We start from the raw sequence: 14,738 nt of genomic DNA, 5'->3' as shown, positions 1-14,738 counted from the left end.
TCATATGATAGGCAGGTAGGGATTTGCAAAATGTATTGTCAAGTGCTGCATGCATCTGAGTTTTTGTCAGTCTTGGTTTTTTATGATGCTCTGATATAGTACTAAACATTAGTCCGTGCAAGTTTTCTCCATGTCCCTTTATGGGATGAAAAAATTAAAATTTTACGATTTTTGGTGTACCTTAGGGGGGGAGGGTCTCACCTCAAGTTTCTACTCGAATTTTTTTGTCAGTCTTGGTTTTTATTATGTCCTGACATAGTACTATACATTAGTGTAAGTTTTGTCCATGTGCCTTATGGTTCAAAAAACCATATGTTCTAGGTGACATGAGTAATTTCAGGGGTCAAACCATCTGTACCTTATGGGGTGAAATCTTCCTTGCAGGCTCACAGACTAAAATGTCATGACAGCTGTGCTGCTCTTCCCCCTGCCCCCAAAAAAAAAAACAACACATTCTTCAAATTGTCATGATTACTAGGTTCCTTTTCCCTTTCTTTAACTCTGTTCATAACTCATAGCGTCAATCTCCAATTAGTGATGGCTGATGGGAGATAAATGGAAATCGGGTGATTTTCTAGAATCAGGATGTGAAAAATAATAATTAATTTGCGTTTCTGATTCTTATTTATCACTGGTATTATAATATTTATTACTTTTTATGAAAAAAAAAAAAAATAGACCTCCTCCCAAAAAATAAGGAATTTTTGCTTTTTACTAGAAAATTTAATTTTTTTAATATTTAAAATTTTTATTTTTTTCGAATTTTTTCCAAAAAATTTAATTTTCTGTGAATAACTATGTTTTTAGAATTTCTTTAAAAAAGTTTAATATTTAACTTTTTTTTTCTAAATCTTTAATTTTTAAAATTTTATATAAAAAAACAAAAAATTTCTTTTGAGAGGAGCTGGGGATTTTTGAATTTTACTTATTTTTTAAATTAATTTTTGCCAATAGCTGTGTTTATTCCAAATTTTTTTAGAATAGTTGTGTATTTATGAAATTTAATTTTTTGTGAATTGTAGTAAATTTTTGTATAAGTTTTAAATATAAAATTGTATATTTGAAATGTAATTTTTGATTTTTTTAAAAAATCAAGGGATTTTAAATTCTATTTCTTTATTTTTTAAATTAATTTTTGTCAATAGCTGTGTTTATTCGAAATTTTTTTCCAAAAAATATAATTTTTTTATAATAGTTGTGTATTTATGAAATTTAATTTTTTGAATTATAGCAAATTTTTGTATAAATTTTAAATATCAAATTGTATATTTGAAATGTAATTTTTTTTTTTTTTTTTTTTTTTTAAATCAGGGGATTTTAGAATTCTATTTCTTTATTTTTTAAATTAATTTTTGTCAACAGCTGTGTTTATTCGAAATTTATTTCCAAAAAATATAATTTTTTTAGAATAGTTGTGTATTTATTGTAGTAAATTTTTTTCTGAATTATAGGAAATTTTTGGATGAATTTTAATATCAAATTGTATATTTGAAATGTAATTTTTGATTTTTTTTTAAATCAGGGGATTTTAGAATTCTATTTCTTTATTTTTTAAATTAATTTTTGTCAACAGCTGTGTTTATTCGAAATTTATTTCCAAAAAATATATTTTTTTAGAATAGTTGTGTATATATGAAATTTAATTTTTTTCTGAATTATAGCAAATTTTTGCATAAATTTTAAATATCAAATTGTATATTTGAAATGTAATTTTTGATTTTTTTTTTTTTTTTTTTTTTTTGAAATAATCAGAGGATTTTTGAATTCAATTTTTTATTTTTTAAATTAATTTTTGTCAACAGCTGTGTTTATTCGAAATTTTTCTCCAAAAAATATAACTTTTTTAGAATAGGTGTGTACTTATGAAATTAAATTTTTTTGTGAATTGTAGTAAATTTTTGTAGAAGTTTTAAATATCAAATTGTATTTTTGAAATTAAATTTTTGATTTTTTTTTTTTTAAATTGAATCTTTCCAAAAAAATTCAAAAATCAATCCCCCCCCAAAAAAAAAACCCTTTGCCCTCCCCCCTGATGTCAAAATGGTATTATATAAATAAAATATTATTTAAAATATGAAATAATCTGAATTCGGTATCGGGAATTTTTACCAGAATTGCATCGAAATTCTCATTGGGATTTTTTTGGAATCGTACAATCGCTAGTTAGTATTCCATCGTAAATACTTTTTCTATTCTCAAATGTTATTATGATCCTAGTCTTATATTGCAATTAAGAGATATCATCAATGTTACATGCAAAACTAAAATCATAGTTAAAATGATGTTAAATAGTGAGGCAGTACATGTAATTTTCAGCAGTTGAGTACTAGCTAAGAAACATTACGTTGACATTAGTCAATACTTATTACGCATTGATATTAATATTATATAAGTAGCTAAGTAATGTTATATTTGTGCCTGCATGACATAGAATTCTTTTCACAAGTGGTAGGATGTAGCAAAAGCAGATATTATTTTATTTCTGTGACACGTCAGTACAAAAGGAAGCCAGAAGGATTTTTCTCAAAATTGAATGTGGGGTACATGTTTTGTAGTCTTTGACAAATTATCGTCTTTTTCTATCAGCAAATTATTTTTATCAACCTTTTGGGTGAGCCTCAAATTGCACTCAAAGTAGCCAAAATTGATATACAAAATAAAAAAAGTATACATTATATTTGAAAGGTCATATCGGGAACAATATAAGTCACTTAAATCAATTAAAAATTCTAAACTATAGCACAAACTTTCCCCATTAATTTGAATGGTAATCCATTATTGGACTCAAAATATGTCTATCAAATATTGGGGTGTATGTATATTAATAATAATTAAAAATGAGGATTTTTTTATTTTCTTGATTTTTGTACAAGGTTGTTTTTTTGTTGACGTACTTCACACTTTTGATAATGCGAAGGGACTATCTACTACTACTACTGATATGAAGAATGACGTCATGTATGAAGAAGACCAAAGAGTCGTAAGGAAAAGAGGAATGCTCGATCCTATTTAATTTCCTTAGTAACTAATAAATAGCCAGAATAATTAAATTATACGTCAATTTAGCAGCGAGGGGATAGAGGCATAACGAATGGGGATCTACGAAACAGAATGAATATTGAGGTGGAGAATCAAATCCGTCAGAATGTAGAATGGACAAAAGTTCCTAACTCTGTCAAACAAGTAAGGACTTCACTCTTAATATATATTTTAATTAAAATATCGTGTATTGATCGACTAACAAATAATTTAATCAATATTCTACATTATATTTCTATTAATAATATTCATATTTTGTCTCTTTAGCTCTTGGGGAATGCCTATGAGGAATACGCGAAGGCAATCATTACATTCAGTGTTCAAAATCAGCTCTCTTATAGTGGGAATCTAAGTATGCACTGATCTTGTCTCCCTTCAACACAGAATAAAAGAATACATATGATTTTTCTCCAAAATGAGTCTGGATAACACTTAAATCTGTTAAACTAATTTATTAGACTCCATTTGTATTAAAACATTATTTTGCGCCAGTAATAGTATTTAAAGAGTCACAAAAAGACAAATTGAATTATATTTGAAATATCAAATCAAAGTCGATCATTATCAATGACTAAATGAAGACTCTAGGAAAAGGATGTACAATCTTTTTTTCTTATTGGTCATATTATTACATATCATGTCGTGGCATAGCTATACATTTTTAATCCTGTCTTTACCTCATCGTAGAAACAGAATTACAAATATATTGCTATGTTTGAACTAAATTGTCAATTGATGATAATTTTTATCAACAATTGTACGGCAATATCCCATTCATTTCGCATTCCATTGGTCCAAGTTTCACTATACAAAAGTATTACTTTGTTGATAACTTTTGGGGCTAATCCCTCCAAAGGATGAAAGCTAGCAACGCCCCTGTGTGTAAATACTAAATGATATAATGTTTCTCTATGACACTCACAGTCTCAAATGATCCTGATTAATATAGTCTTCTATATCTATGGAATCTATTACTAGCAGGAGTATTGATATACAAATAAATTACGATCATTGCTCATTATAATAAGTGAAAACATAACTACATAATATATGGTATTATATTTTGAGTAAGAAGTGGCTCTTATAAAAAAATTAAAAGGGGGCTGCTTTAGCTAAAATTCCTGTCCACCTCAATCCATTTCATAAATCTAAATATATAGAGCCCATGAGTGACCGAAATAAGTGTATGAATTTTTGAGCCTGTTTATATTAACTACGAAGTTTGTTTTATTTTTCTTCAAATTGCCTTTGTGTTGGCCTAATACTAATATATATATATTCATATATTTAATGTGTAAAATTGTATTTTTTCGATTTTAGTTCGCCACATCAAGAAAGATGAGAAAAAGTATTACGAGGACTTATCCGATTATGGCCGAAGTAATCTTATGTTATTCCCTTACCATCTCTCTACAGAGATTATTAAGGACTTTAAAATCACAAATCCCTTTCGCTACTATTCTCAAATGCTTGAGAGCTTAATTAACCAAGAAAAGAGCTATGATTCACTACCTAATTTCACTGCCGCTGACTGTAAATTGTGAAATTAAAATATCTTCATTAATCAATCATAATTATCTTCTCTTTCATTGGTTAAATTAGGTCTGCGACTCCTCGGGATCGGTAGAAATCAATACATAGATTTGATGAATCAAAGTCGAAGTTCCAAAAAGTTTGGAGGATTCTTTCGTTCTCGCTCTTGTAAGGAGCTTCTGCCCACAAAACCTATCTCTAATTTTAGTATTGTTCCTTGGTGGATTGTGAACACGGTAACCTCATCCGAGGATGATTTGAAGGTATAATTGATACAAGTGTAAAGTTTAGTTATGTATCGAATGTTCAGATTTGCATCCCTGGGCTCATAGGCGGGTTTTTTTTTTTTGGGGGGATCAAACTCTGCATGAATAGTTGTATAAATATTTGCATATTCATTGGCAAAAAATACAATATTTGTATGTATTTCGATAAATCTAACTAGAAAATGCGGATATTTTTTTATTTTTCTAAATGTGGACGAACACAAAACTAATAGTAGTTGGTGAACAAACCCCTCTGGCCCTCGGTCGCTGAAACCATATGACATATGATGTATTGAATATTTGCATTCAATACAGTTACTATTTGGGGGTTTATTAGAGGGATGTGCCCCCAAATGAGATATAAACATAATTTAAACTTTTTTATACTGAAACTGCAGAATTTTGGCTACTTTCTTAATTATTGTGCTTAACAATTGCTGATTTAATATTGTCTCTACCAGGTCTGTGGGCTACAAAAGGGAGTAATATTAACATAAATGTTAAATAAATTGTATTTTTGGAAAGTTAAAAAAAAAAAATGATAAGTTCTAATATTGGGCTTTTAAAAAAAGTATTAAAAATGTCATTTCTAGCTAGTCAACCGACAAAGAAAAATCCAAATCATGGACCTGACTCTCCTAGAATTTGGAGTTCCCTCCTCGGATAATGGTCTGACTACGAAACTGCATGCATTCCCAACCACATACGCAAATTTCTAAACTTTGACATTCATTTTGAATGTTCGATATATGATTTATTAATGCATATTTGATTAAATGAAACAACTTAATGTTCAGATATAATATCTCTATTTTTAGTACTTAGATAAATATGAGCGTATGCTCATTACGCAGCTAATTGATACTGGTCCATGTCCTGCAGGACATTTAAATTACGAAACTGTGTTATCTTTATATAGGTAAGTATTCAAAATGTATTCAAACATGTTGATATATATCTAAATATATTTTTTCTATTCATAGGAAAAGTATGCTCTATTTTGATGTACCTATATTCGAAGAGGATCATGTAGTAGTTCCCCCCTTTAGAAGGATTTGTCATGAATCGGGTCTTGGGAGATTTTTTGGAGACTCTAATGTACAAAATATTCGTGTCCATCGATGAAAATACCTCTGTGTCAGAAGTAAAGGGATTTTTTTAAATTTTTCATTGGAATCCGATCAATATATATATATATTTTGTGGGGGGATACAAATTATTTGTGGACGGGGAAACCCGAATAATCGGGCCATTTCTTCTTAAAATGAATTCTTGAAAGCTAAGTAAAAATAACGACAAGTATACTCATTATAACTTTTCTCACAGCCATTACTAAACAGTTCATCTGTCTAGATTTTGAGACATTATAATGTTTCTCATTATAATATTTAAACTTTTTGATAATTTAATATTGTATTTAGTATAAAGGCATTCTATTTATTTGAGAGCTGGCGTGTCTAAGCCTGGAATCTAATCAATCAATCAAATAATTTCTAAAAAATCCTGAAAACTACAATAATTAAAAGCAATTACAATGTGTGTTAGTATCAAAAATATTAATTTAGTGAGTAATGGAAGATAGCTTTCCACATGGCCGTTTTAGTCATGCCAGTTTCAAGTGTTAAGTAATCTTAATACATTTGATAATAATTGGCAAACTTTGGTCGCTTATTTTTATATTAATCGGGTTCTAATTTTAATGGCTTCATAATAACGCCACATAACATTCAATGTTTTATTTTTTAGCTGGCAGCCGTCTTGGAGGTCAATGCAAATAGTGCAAGGGATGCTGTCTCTGTTTATTGTCGCCTTGGTTTTGCTAAAAAGAAAAACTGTGAGATCGACTCTAATGACTTGCACCCATCCTGGTACAATCATTCTGATCCATATTCCAAGAAAAAAGAGAACTCGTTTAATAGGAACTCAGTCTCGATTAGCTCAGACGAGGATGATTCCCTTTTAAGAGAGTTGAATCAAGCTTTGGAATCCGAAGAAATTATAAATGATAGTTCCGAGGAACTTGTCGTTGATGAGAATTCGGATAAAGGAACCATTTTAAGCAATAATTCTGTTGCTAAAAAGATTGCATTTATCTTTGATTCCACTTTAACAGCTTATTTGATGATGGGAAACTTATCACCGGTAATTATATATTCGTGGACACATTTTTGCATGTGTGGGGCGTCAGCACCAAAGCAAGTTCAAATGACTTGTTGGAAAATAAAGTTAGGATTACCTTCATTTTTATTCTTCAGAGAATTTTCAATTTCTATCAACAAATTATTTTGATTTATTTACTTACAGTAGCAAACGTGAATCGTCATTTTGAAATAATTAGATATATTTGAAAGGCCATAATGGGGCAAAATTAAGTTTTGTAAATCAAATGAAAATTCAAGATTTATTAAATAAATTTGAATACATACCCTATAATTGACCCAAATATGTTGTGAACAGGGTAATTCAGGGGTGTCCGTAGGGGGTGGACTGTAGGTCTCCCCAAATTAAGAAATTTTTGTTTTTTAAAAGAAAATTTAATATTTGAATTTTTTTACCAAAAAATTTTACATTTGAAATTGTTTTCCAAAAAATTTAATTTTTTGTGAATAAATGTTGATTTTTGAATTTTTTTTGGAATAAACTTGATATTTAAAATAAAATATTCGAAATTTTTTTTTTTTAATTTAATTTTTGAATTTTTTTTTGTTTTAAAGTTTAATTTTCTGTGAATACATTTGGTTTTTTGATTTTTTTGGGAAATAATTTAATACATGAAATTTTTGTCCAAAATATATGGGTTTTTTTTCCAAAATCCAGGCCCCCCAAAAAAAAAAAAATATATATATAATCATGTTGACGCCCTGTAATTGAATATATCGTCTCCTTTTCGTTCAAGATTGTTTTGAGTTAATTTATCACATATGTACTATTTCTCTGTTGTACTCATATATATATATATAAATGATTTGCAGGGCTTGAAAAACCACGCAGTGACAATGTTTGAAGTTGGAAAACTATCAGATGAATCCTTGGATAGTTTTGTTGTTGAATTAGAAAAGGTTTCTAAAGTGGAGGGTGAGGGTGAAGCTGCCAGGTATTTTTCACATGCCCTAAATTTGATGGATACTATAAATTTTCTTCGTCAAAATCCAAATTTGAAGGATGATGAGGAAAATATGTGTCTTGGGTTGGATTTAATCCGATGTGAGTCTTTGCAGAGTCTTAAAGCTTCAACAGTGGAACGACTTCTTACTAAAAATTATTCGTAAGTCATTATTATTATTATTTTTTTTACAATTACATCAAAAAAAGCATACTAACAAACTAAACAGTCTTATTGTTTCCATGGCACCCTTGAACAATACTACACTCTTTGGGTCTTCCTTGCCACCCCATTTGGGCCCATTAACACCAGAATTTTCATCTATTTGGTTTAAAATGTATCTGTATCATGTGACAGGGCACGGGCCTCCCTCTTTACTATTGGTCCGAGGTTATCGTTTAAGAAAATTGCCCAAGATCCTACGCTCTTGTACAAAATTACTTATTACAACTTGGGGACATGAGCCGACAGAAATTCCTGTTGCTGGTGCTATGACTATGATTTTAGATGCTCTTCAGCATTCTTGTATTCTTATTCAAGGATATTCGTATATTTCGGACTCTGAGACTCCACGCAAAATCCTAACATTTCCGATTGATGAAAGTGAGTGATTTTTCTATATACCAAGGGTTCCATTAAAATCTGAACACTTTGAATTTTAAACTTGAGCAAGATATTATTTATTAATTAACAATAGAATTTCAACTAAATTATTACTATAAATAGATGTGTGTCTGAGCTCTTTTAATCCTTAATGTAGCCATCTTTAGGGGCAATGATGGCTTCCAGGCGGTGGCGGAAGCCCTGGCACCCGATTTGGATGTAGTCTTATGTCATGACGTACCAATGCTGGCTGACAGTGGCATTGAGGAGCTCTATGCTTGGATGATGGACACTGTACTTCTTCCTCTCGATACGCACTCAAAAGGTGTAGTAGAGGGATTGCCGTCAGTAATGTAGGGGGTCCAAAAGAGTCTTGCAACAGTGTGGATGGGTTTCTTTCATTGTTGATGCCAAAAGTGGCCTCTCTATTCTCTTTCCTCCACTTTTTTGATAGCTCTCTGAGCAATCTAGCGTGAACCCATTAGATCTCATGCATGGGCCCTCATGGGCATGAGATAATTGTCCTGGGGTGTTTTCTTTTCCTTCTTCAGGCCCAGTTTGGCCTTTTTGATAGAGCCTTCTTCCTCTCCAACCTTTGAACTTGATGGGGTAGCTGGTGGTCCTGGAAACGCCCAGCGTCAAGGACTGCGCGAATGGAAATTCGTTGATCGTGTTCAAGTCTCATGTTCTCGACTTGTACGTAATCTAGAGAGCTCAAGTTTGATTAGTTTTGTAACTAATTGTTTATGCATTAATATATCGAAATATAAATTAATTTGAATCGCTCAACCTCAATTAATTATTGAATTAGTAAGTGTTCAGATATCAATGGACCACCCGGTAATATTACAAAAATACAAATCGATTCACAATGAAAAACAATCTTTTTTTTTTTTTTCATTAGATGTTGAAAAAGAACATGATATTATCGACAAATTAAAGGAAAACATAGACATAAATAATACATGTGGGTATATGACACTCGTTAATCTTCGTACTTTAGATCTTCCTTCGGAAGCACCTAACCCTCCAGATGAAAAAGGGTTATCCTTATTACAAGAAGAAGTAAATAACATTGACCACCCTTGTGCTGGAACTAACAATGAAGATGAAAGTACTCCTGAATCCAATGAGGACAGTCATGATTCCAAATTATATGAAAATAAATGGACCCTATTGGATATGCATTTTGGATTACCACTCTTTGATTCCGGTCTTAACAAGTCCATAAGCCGTAAAATTGTCGATAAAAAAATATGGAAATCCGTCAAGTGAGTCTTAATTTAATACGTTAATGTATCATGGCATTTTAATTCGTATTTTTGTCTTGTATATAGTTTGGACCAATCAAAGGAACGCAACTCCAACTTTTACAGCAAATTTTCAAAGTTTATCGACAAGTACAGGCCAACTCAGCTCAATTTTACCGAAGTACCTTTTCCGTCCACTAATATCATTTTTGAAAATGGTAAACTCACTGAATTGACTGAGATGTAAAATTTTGTTGTTTTGTTTTTTTTAATTTAATCTATTTTCTTGAATAACTTTACATATTTTGATGAGACTCTCCTAACATTCCAAATTAATTAATAATTAATCAAAAGATTTATACTAAAAGCGACCATGGCATGCAATTCCAAGTCTTCTCCAACTGGTTGTTGATATGTACATATTTTGAATAAGTAAAAAAAAAAAATGAGTTTGTGATATATAATTTTAACTCTAATTCACTTAATTATGTAGCTTATATTTTAATTGATTTTAAATAATGAAGTACTTATTGTATACATATGATTAGTAAAACTTTAATAATGATAATATTTAAAATAAAAAAACAACGATCATGATTTCAACTTTGGTTTTTTATTTCGTCTATATACTTTGTTAATGTGTTCAGATCCTCTTGTGCTCTCTCTGCAAGCTGCCCTTCTGGCTGGTGCTTGGGCTCAAATTGTAAATATTGAATGCTTTGGCTCAATACGTCCTTAGCAGTCTAAAAAGATGAATTAGTGATTAAAATTGAATAGTGGGGGGACATTCAATCTCAGTCTTGGTACATGGATGCATTTGGAAGGGGTGTATTGCTATGGGCCCCTAAGTAGTATTAAAGTAGGTCCGTAGCCATAATTTTGAAATACATGAGATCCTTAACTCCATCCCTAACTGGAATATATTTTGATTTTTCTCGGGAGTGACATACAAATTACAAAAATGGTCACGGAGAAGTGGTGTAAAACAACTACTTTTTAAAATATATATCTTGAAAAAATTGGAGATTGTAAATCACTATAGCTGGATCATCAAAAAAGTTAAGTCACTCAAAAAAGTTTGGAATTTTTTTTTGAACAAAAATGTACTGTAGATCATAAATAAGTTCATACACTTCCCTTTTCTTTTAAATGTGGGGGTAATTAAAACTTATTGATGCAAATCATACATCTAATACCTGGCTACGGTCCTGACTTGGGGGACTACGAAAAAAAAAAAAAAAAGGGACCCCTGGATTATCTGTTGTACGAACATTGGATTTTGATTTATGCACTGGTACTAATATCATATTAAATGAAGTTAATAAACATTTCATTATTACCCTGAAAGCTGCAAGTATCTCCTCTTGTTTCTTCCCTTCGCCTTTCCAATTTAATGCCCTTTGTTGATACGTCAAGTATAGCTCATACAAAGTAGTTCCACGTAGGCGAGAGATTCCTATGAATATATAAATACACAACTGACATCAAAGACTCAAATCCTTCATTATTTATTGAGATATAATTTCATTCCTAATTCAAATTCACCTGGTAAAATCTTTTCAGCAACTTGTAGTAAACATCGAGCAATGTCTTCCTTTAACTGCAGGAGATAATTTGATAAATCTCCAAGGAGGTAACCCTCATGATGACCAAGAAGATGAAGTAAAGTGTGCTTCACATCAAGCATATGTGCATGCTGAGAGTTTAAAATTTTTGAATAAAGTGTGATAAATCTATTACATTGCTCTGGATTGATCTCTGCACTTTCCATTCCTTGAATGACTTGTGCTACTTGATTGTAGGTGTCCTCAGCAAATCCCTGGGGAGAAACATACCCACAATCAATACATATCCAAGACGTTTCATTTTTATCTTCTAGTGGATTCTCTGGCAAAATCCGTCCTACACCACATTTTAGGCAGTTTAGTGCACCTATAAAAGATCCTTTCTCTGTTGGGTCCCTGCAACGTTCACAGATGCAACTAAAATGTTTCGAATAGAGAAGATGGGTGCGTCTTTCCATAGTAGGCCATAGAGAATCTGTGTAAGTAATCGTGATATGGTCACCAGCTTTCAAATCGACTGATGCTCGTAGAACAAGGGATAAATCTGATTCAAAGCATCGATGTCCAGTAGGAATGCAGTTGTGCTCGGGTAGACATCCTATCTTATAAATCGCCTAGAATGTGGAGGAATTATGTACTATTTAATATTAATTGATTTTTCATTGAAATGTCTACTTGAATTGTTCCAGGGCTTGAAGGTAAAGGAATTTCAAATGAGTTAGTATCTAATATTCCACAAATATTAAGTACCTCTTCCCGGGGGATTTCTATACCAATATCTCTAATTACTACCTCTGAAGCTTCCAATGCTCTTGCTTCCAATTCTGAATCTCTTCTCTCTCCAACATGAGAAGTCAAGCCCAAAAAGTGAGACCAATTTTCTGGAATGTCCCTCAAATGAAGACATCGAAGAACAAGGACTACTTCGAACAAAAGTGACACATTGTCCAATAATGCAAGACTCGTTCTCTTGCCTCGTTTTGAAGAAGATAAAGCATGACACTCTGGTTTATGCAAATTTAATTCTGACTCGTCACATTGACCACATAGCGGTAATCCACACCGAGAACAAACAGATATATCTTCGTTCTCATCTTGAATACTTCCATAGCAATTTAAGCAAACAATGCTTGAATCTCTGCATGGTCCACTAACTAAAATTTAAATTAGGATACGTTTCTAATCATTATGTATATTATACTTAGAGGCGAATCTTTGAAAATAAATTCTCCTTGACACAAGTTCTTCTTGGCTATTAGACATTTACCCAAAACTTCATCTTGAAGAGTAATGTACTTTTGAACCTCTTCTTCCAAGATCATTTCTTCATTTTTTGAACTCATAGTCGATCCTTGTAGTGTGTGATTTTACTTTTAAATTTATTTATTGAAAAAATATTGGAAACACCGACAAAAATATTGTCATCACGATACAAAATTAAATTTGGCAACCTTTCAATACTTTAATGCATATATGAGTATATATTTATATACGAGTATATACCTGTGCTAGTTTGAGTTACTTGATACTTGAGTATATAAAAATAATTTTGTGGAGTCGATAATATAATAACAATGACAGGAAATATGGAAATTTAATGACGAACCATAATCATATAAAAAATAATAGATCCTTTTTTAAATACTTAAATTAATAATATTATATTTCAAAATTGAAGATCATTTAAATTTTTGGTTGAGAGGTGTGATTTGATGTTCTAAAGATAGACACTCCTTCGATCTAAGCTCTTCTGCTGCATGTCTCAACTGAACAGCACAATCCGGATGTGAAGAAGCGGGAAGAACCGAGCACTCTCGTTCGAAAATAGCGGCAACACCTTCTAATAGTTCATGAAATCCTAGGCAAAGAGCGGCTTTTTTCAAACGATTCAGTTCCTTATAAAAATGCGGAGTTTTGTCGGGCAATTTTCGTCCATGTCGCAGGATTTTTTGAATATCGGACTGTAGTGATGAGTTTTTTATCCAAACAACAGGATTCGAACTGTAGCTAGGTTTCATTCCACGTCGAGGGACAGGGAATGGATCAAAGGTTGTTTCATTTAAATCCGAGGAGGGCCCTAATTCTTGTATATCTCCGAGCCAGGGTACAGGTTTTGAACCTGGTTCAAATAAACTTAGCATAAGACTTGACCTCTTCTTTGAATCAGAGCAAGAAAAGAGAAGTCCGTACCAATCATCCTCTTCCGAGACTTTGACTAAGGCACACATATTCACAACTTTAAATGCACCATGAAGAAAGACAACAAGAGATGGGACATTTCTCGAATCTTCTCCTAATTCTGTTGTGGTTATTACAAGATGTTTAGAGATAACTGGTGGACTTGCAACATCACTGAGTGTTAGAAAGCCTAAAATATCAAGACTATTCCCAAGAGTGGATGTATAAGACGTGAAATCCCCGGTTACTTTATAGGGACTACGTGGAGGTGGGCATAAACTAACTGTGCAGGATAGAGAATGGCCAAATTTAAGAGTGCCTATATAGGGTTGATATTGTGTTTAAGTAATGAGGCAAAGGCATCAGACTGATGTGTGGGTAAATAGACGCGTCCAGGGATATTAAGTGTTTGAATTATGTTCTCAAAATGATCCTGGACATGTTGAGGCATGGGACACAAGGAAATCACATTGAAGGATCCTTTAAGGGCAAGAGGAGACTTTTGAAAAGGAGATTGATTGTGATTCAGGGTTCCATCCGTTATTAAAATAGAGTCAATGGGTAGACATGGGCCCCACTCCTCAGATATTAAGCTACAAAGTCCTGTAATGGCTGATGGGATTCGAGACGTATCAAAGGCGTCGATAGATGATAATTTATCACGAATCACATTTAAGTCGCGGGTAAATCCAACTAGAACATCTGACAATGAGGAATGGAGAAGGAGTGCCACATACTCTAATTTGAAATGCTGTTCCAAATGATCCAGAATCATGGAAATTCCGCCGATTGCTAAATCCATATAGGTTGTAGATAAGTCCTTCTCAGATATTGGCCGTAGCATGGACAAGCTTGTGTCCAAAATGATAACCGTAGGCATCTTTGAAGGAACTTTAAATCAGTGAAGAATGAAGTTTCAAAGTTCATGTAGATTTATTAAATAAATATAAACTATTTCATGTTTCAGTAGCTGCCATAAGGCCGCATCCCTATGTGTCACATATAAAATTATCGCTCAACCTAGCCTTTCCCAGACTCCTTTAATCTGCTGGAATTAAGTTCCTAAATAATTTAATAAATGATGGCTAATTATAATTAATGCTCATTTTGTAGTCTAAATTATTTTCCAATCAATTAAAGAAATGATACTCTTGAACTACAGGTACGTAGTAGGGTCGATACTCGATTGCTCCTAGTGTAG

The 14,738-nt window shown here is 31.9% G+C and overlaps 3 protein-coding genes across 3 annotated transcripts; 1 reads left to right on the top strand and 2 right to left on the bottom strand.

Annotated features, from left to right (window-relative positions):
- Positions 1 to 2,897: 2,897 nt before the first annotated feature.
- LOC121129995 (protein FAM91A1) lies at positions 2,898 to 10,397 on the top strand. Its single transcript, XM_040725678.2, is given in 12 exon segments — positions 2,898 to 3,183; positions 3,307 to 3,391; positions 4,360 to 4,572; positions 4,642 to 4,835; positions 5,657 to 5,757; positions 5,822 to 5,876; positions 5,878 to 5,982; positions 6,585 to 6,980; positions 7,811 to 8,103; positions 8,171 to 8,544; positions 9,449 to 9,815; positions 9,882 to 10,397. Coding segments are annotated over 12 exon segments (2,415 nt in total). The 5' UTR covers positions 2,898 to 3,111; the 3' UTR covers positions 10,042 to 10,397.
- Positions 10,039 to 12,897, bottom strand: LOC121129996 (SET domain-containing protein SmydA-8). Its single transcript, XM_040725679.2, has 5 exons — positions 12,561 to 12,897; positions 12,035 to 12,513; positions 11,340 to 11,973; positions 11,135 to 11,250; positions 10,039 to 10,537 (listed from the first exon to the last, which is right to left on the bottom strand). Exons 1-5 carry the CDS (start codon positions 12,700 to 12,702, stop codon positions 10,394 to 10,396), a joined length of 1,515 nt encoding a protein of 504 aa, XP_040581613.1. The 5' UTR covers positions 12,703 to 12,897; the 3' UTR covers positions 10,039 to 10,393.
- Positions 12,898 to 12,934: 37 nt separating this feature from the next.
- Positions 12,935 to 14,417, bottom strand: IntS14 (integrator complex subunit 14). Its single transcript, XM_071893778.1, is given in 2 exon segments — positions 12,935 to 13,879; positions 13,882 to 14,417. Coding segments are annotated over 2 exon segments (1,377 nt in total). The 3' UTR covers positions 12,935 to 13,038.
- Positions 14,418 to 14,738: the final 321 nt, after the last annotated feature.

This window comes from Lepeophtheirus salmonis, chromosome Z, assembly GCF_016086655.4.
Source record: "Lepeophtheirus salmonis chromosome Z, UVic_Lsal_1.4, whole genome shotgun sequence".
Classification (NCBI taxonomy): Eukaryota; Metazoa; Arthropoda; class Copepoda; order Siphonostomatoida; family Caligidae; genus Lepeophtheirus; species Lepeophtheirus salmonis.
Note: the sequence above shows the minus strand (reverse complement) of the source record. Positions and strands in the feature narration are given on the sequence as shown.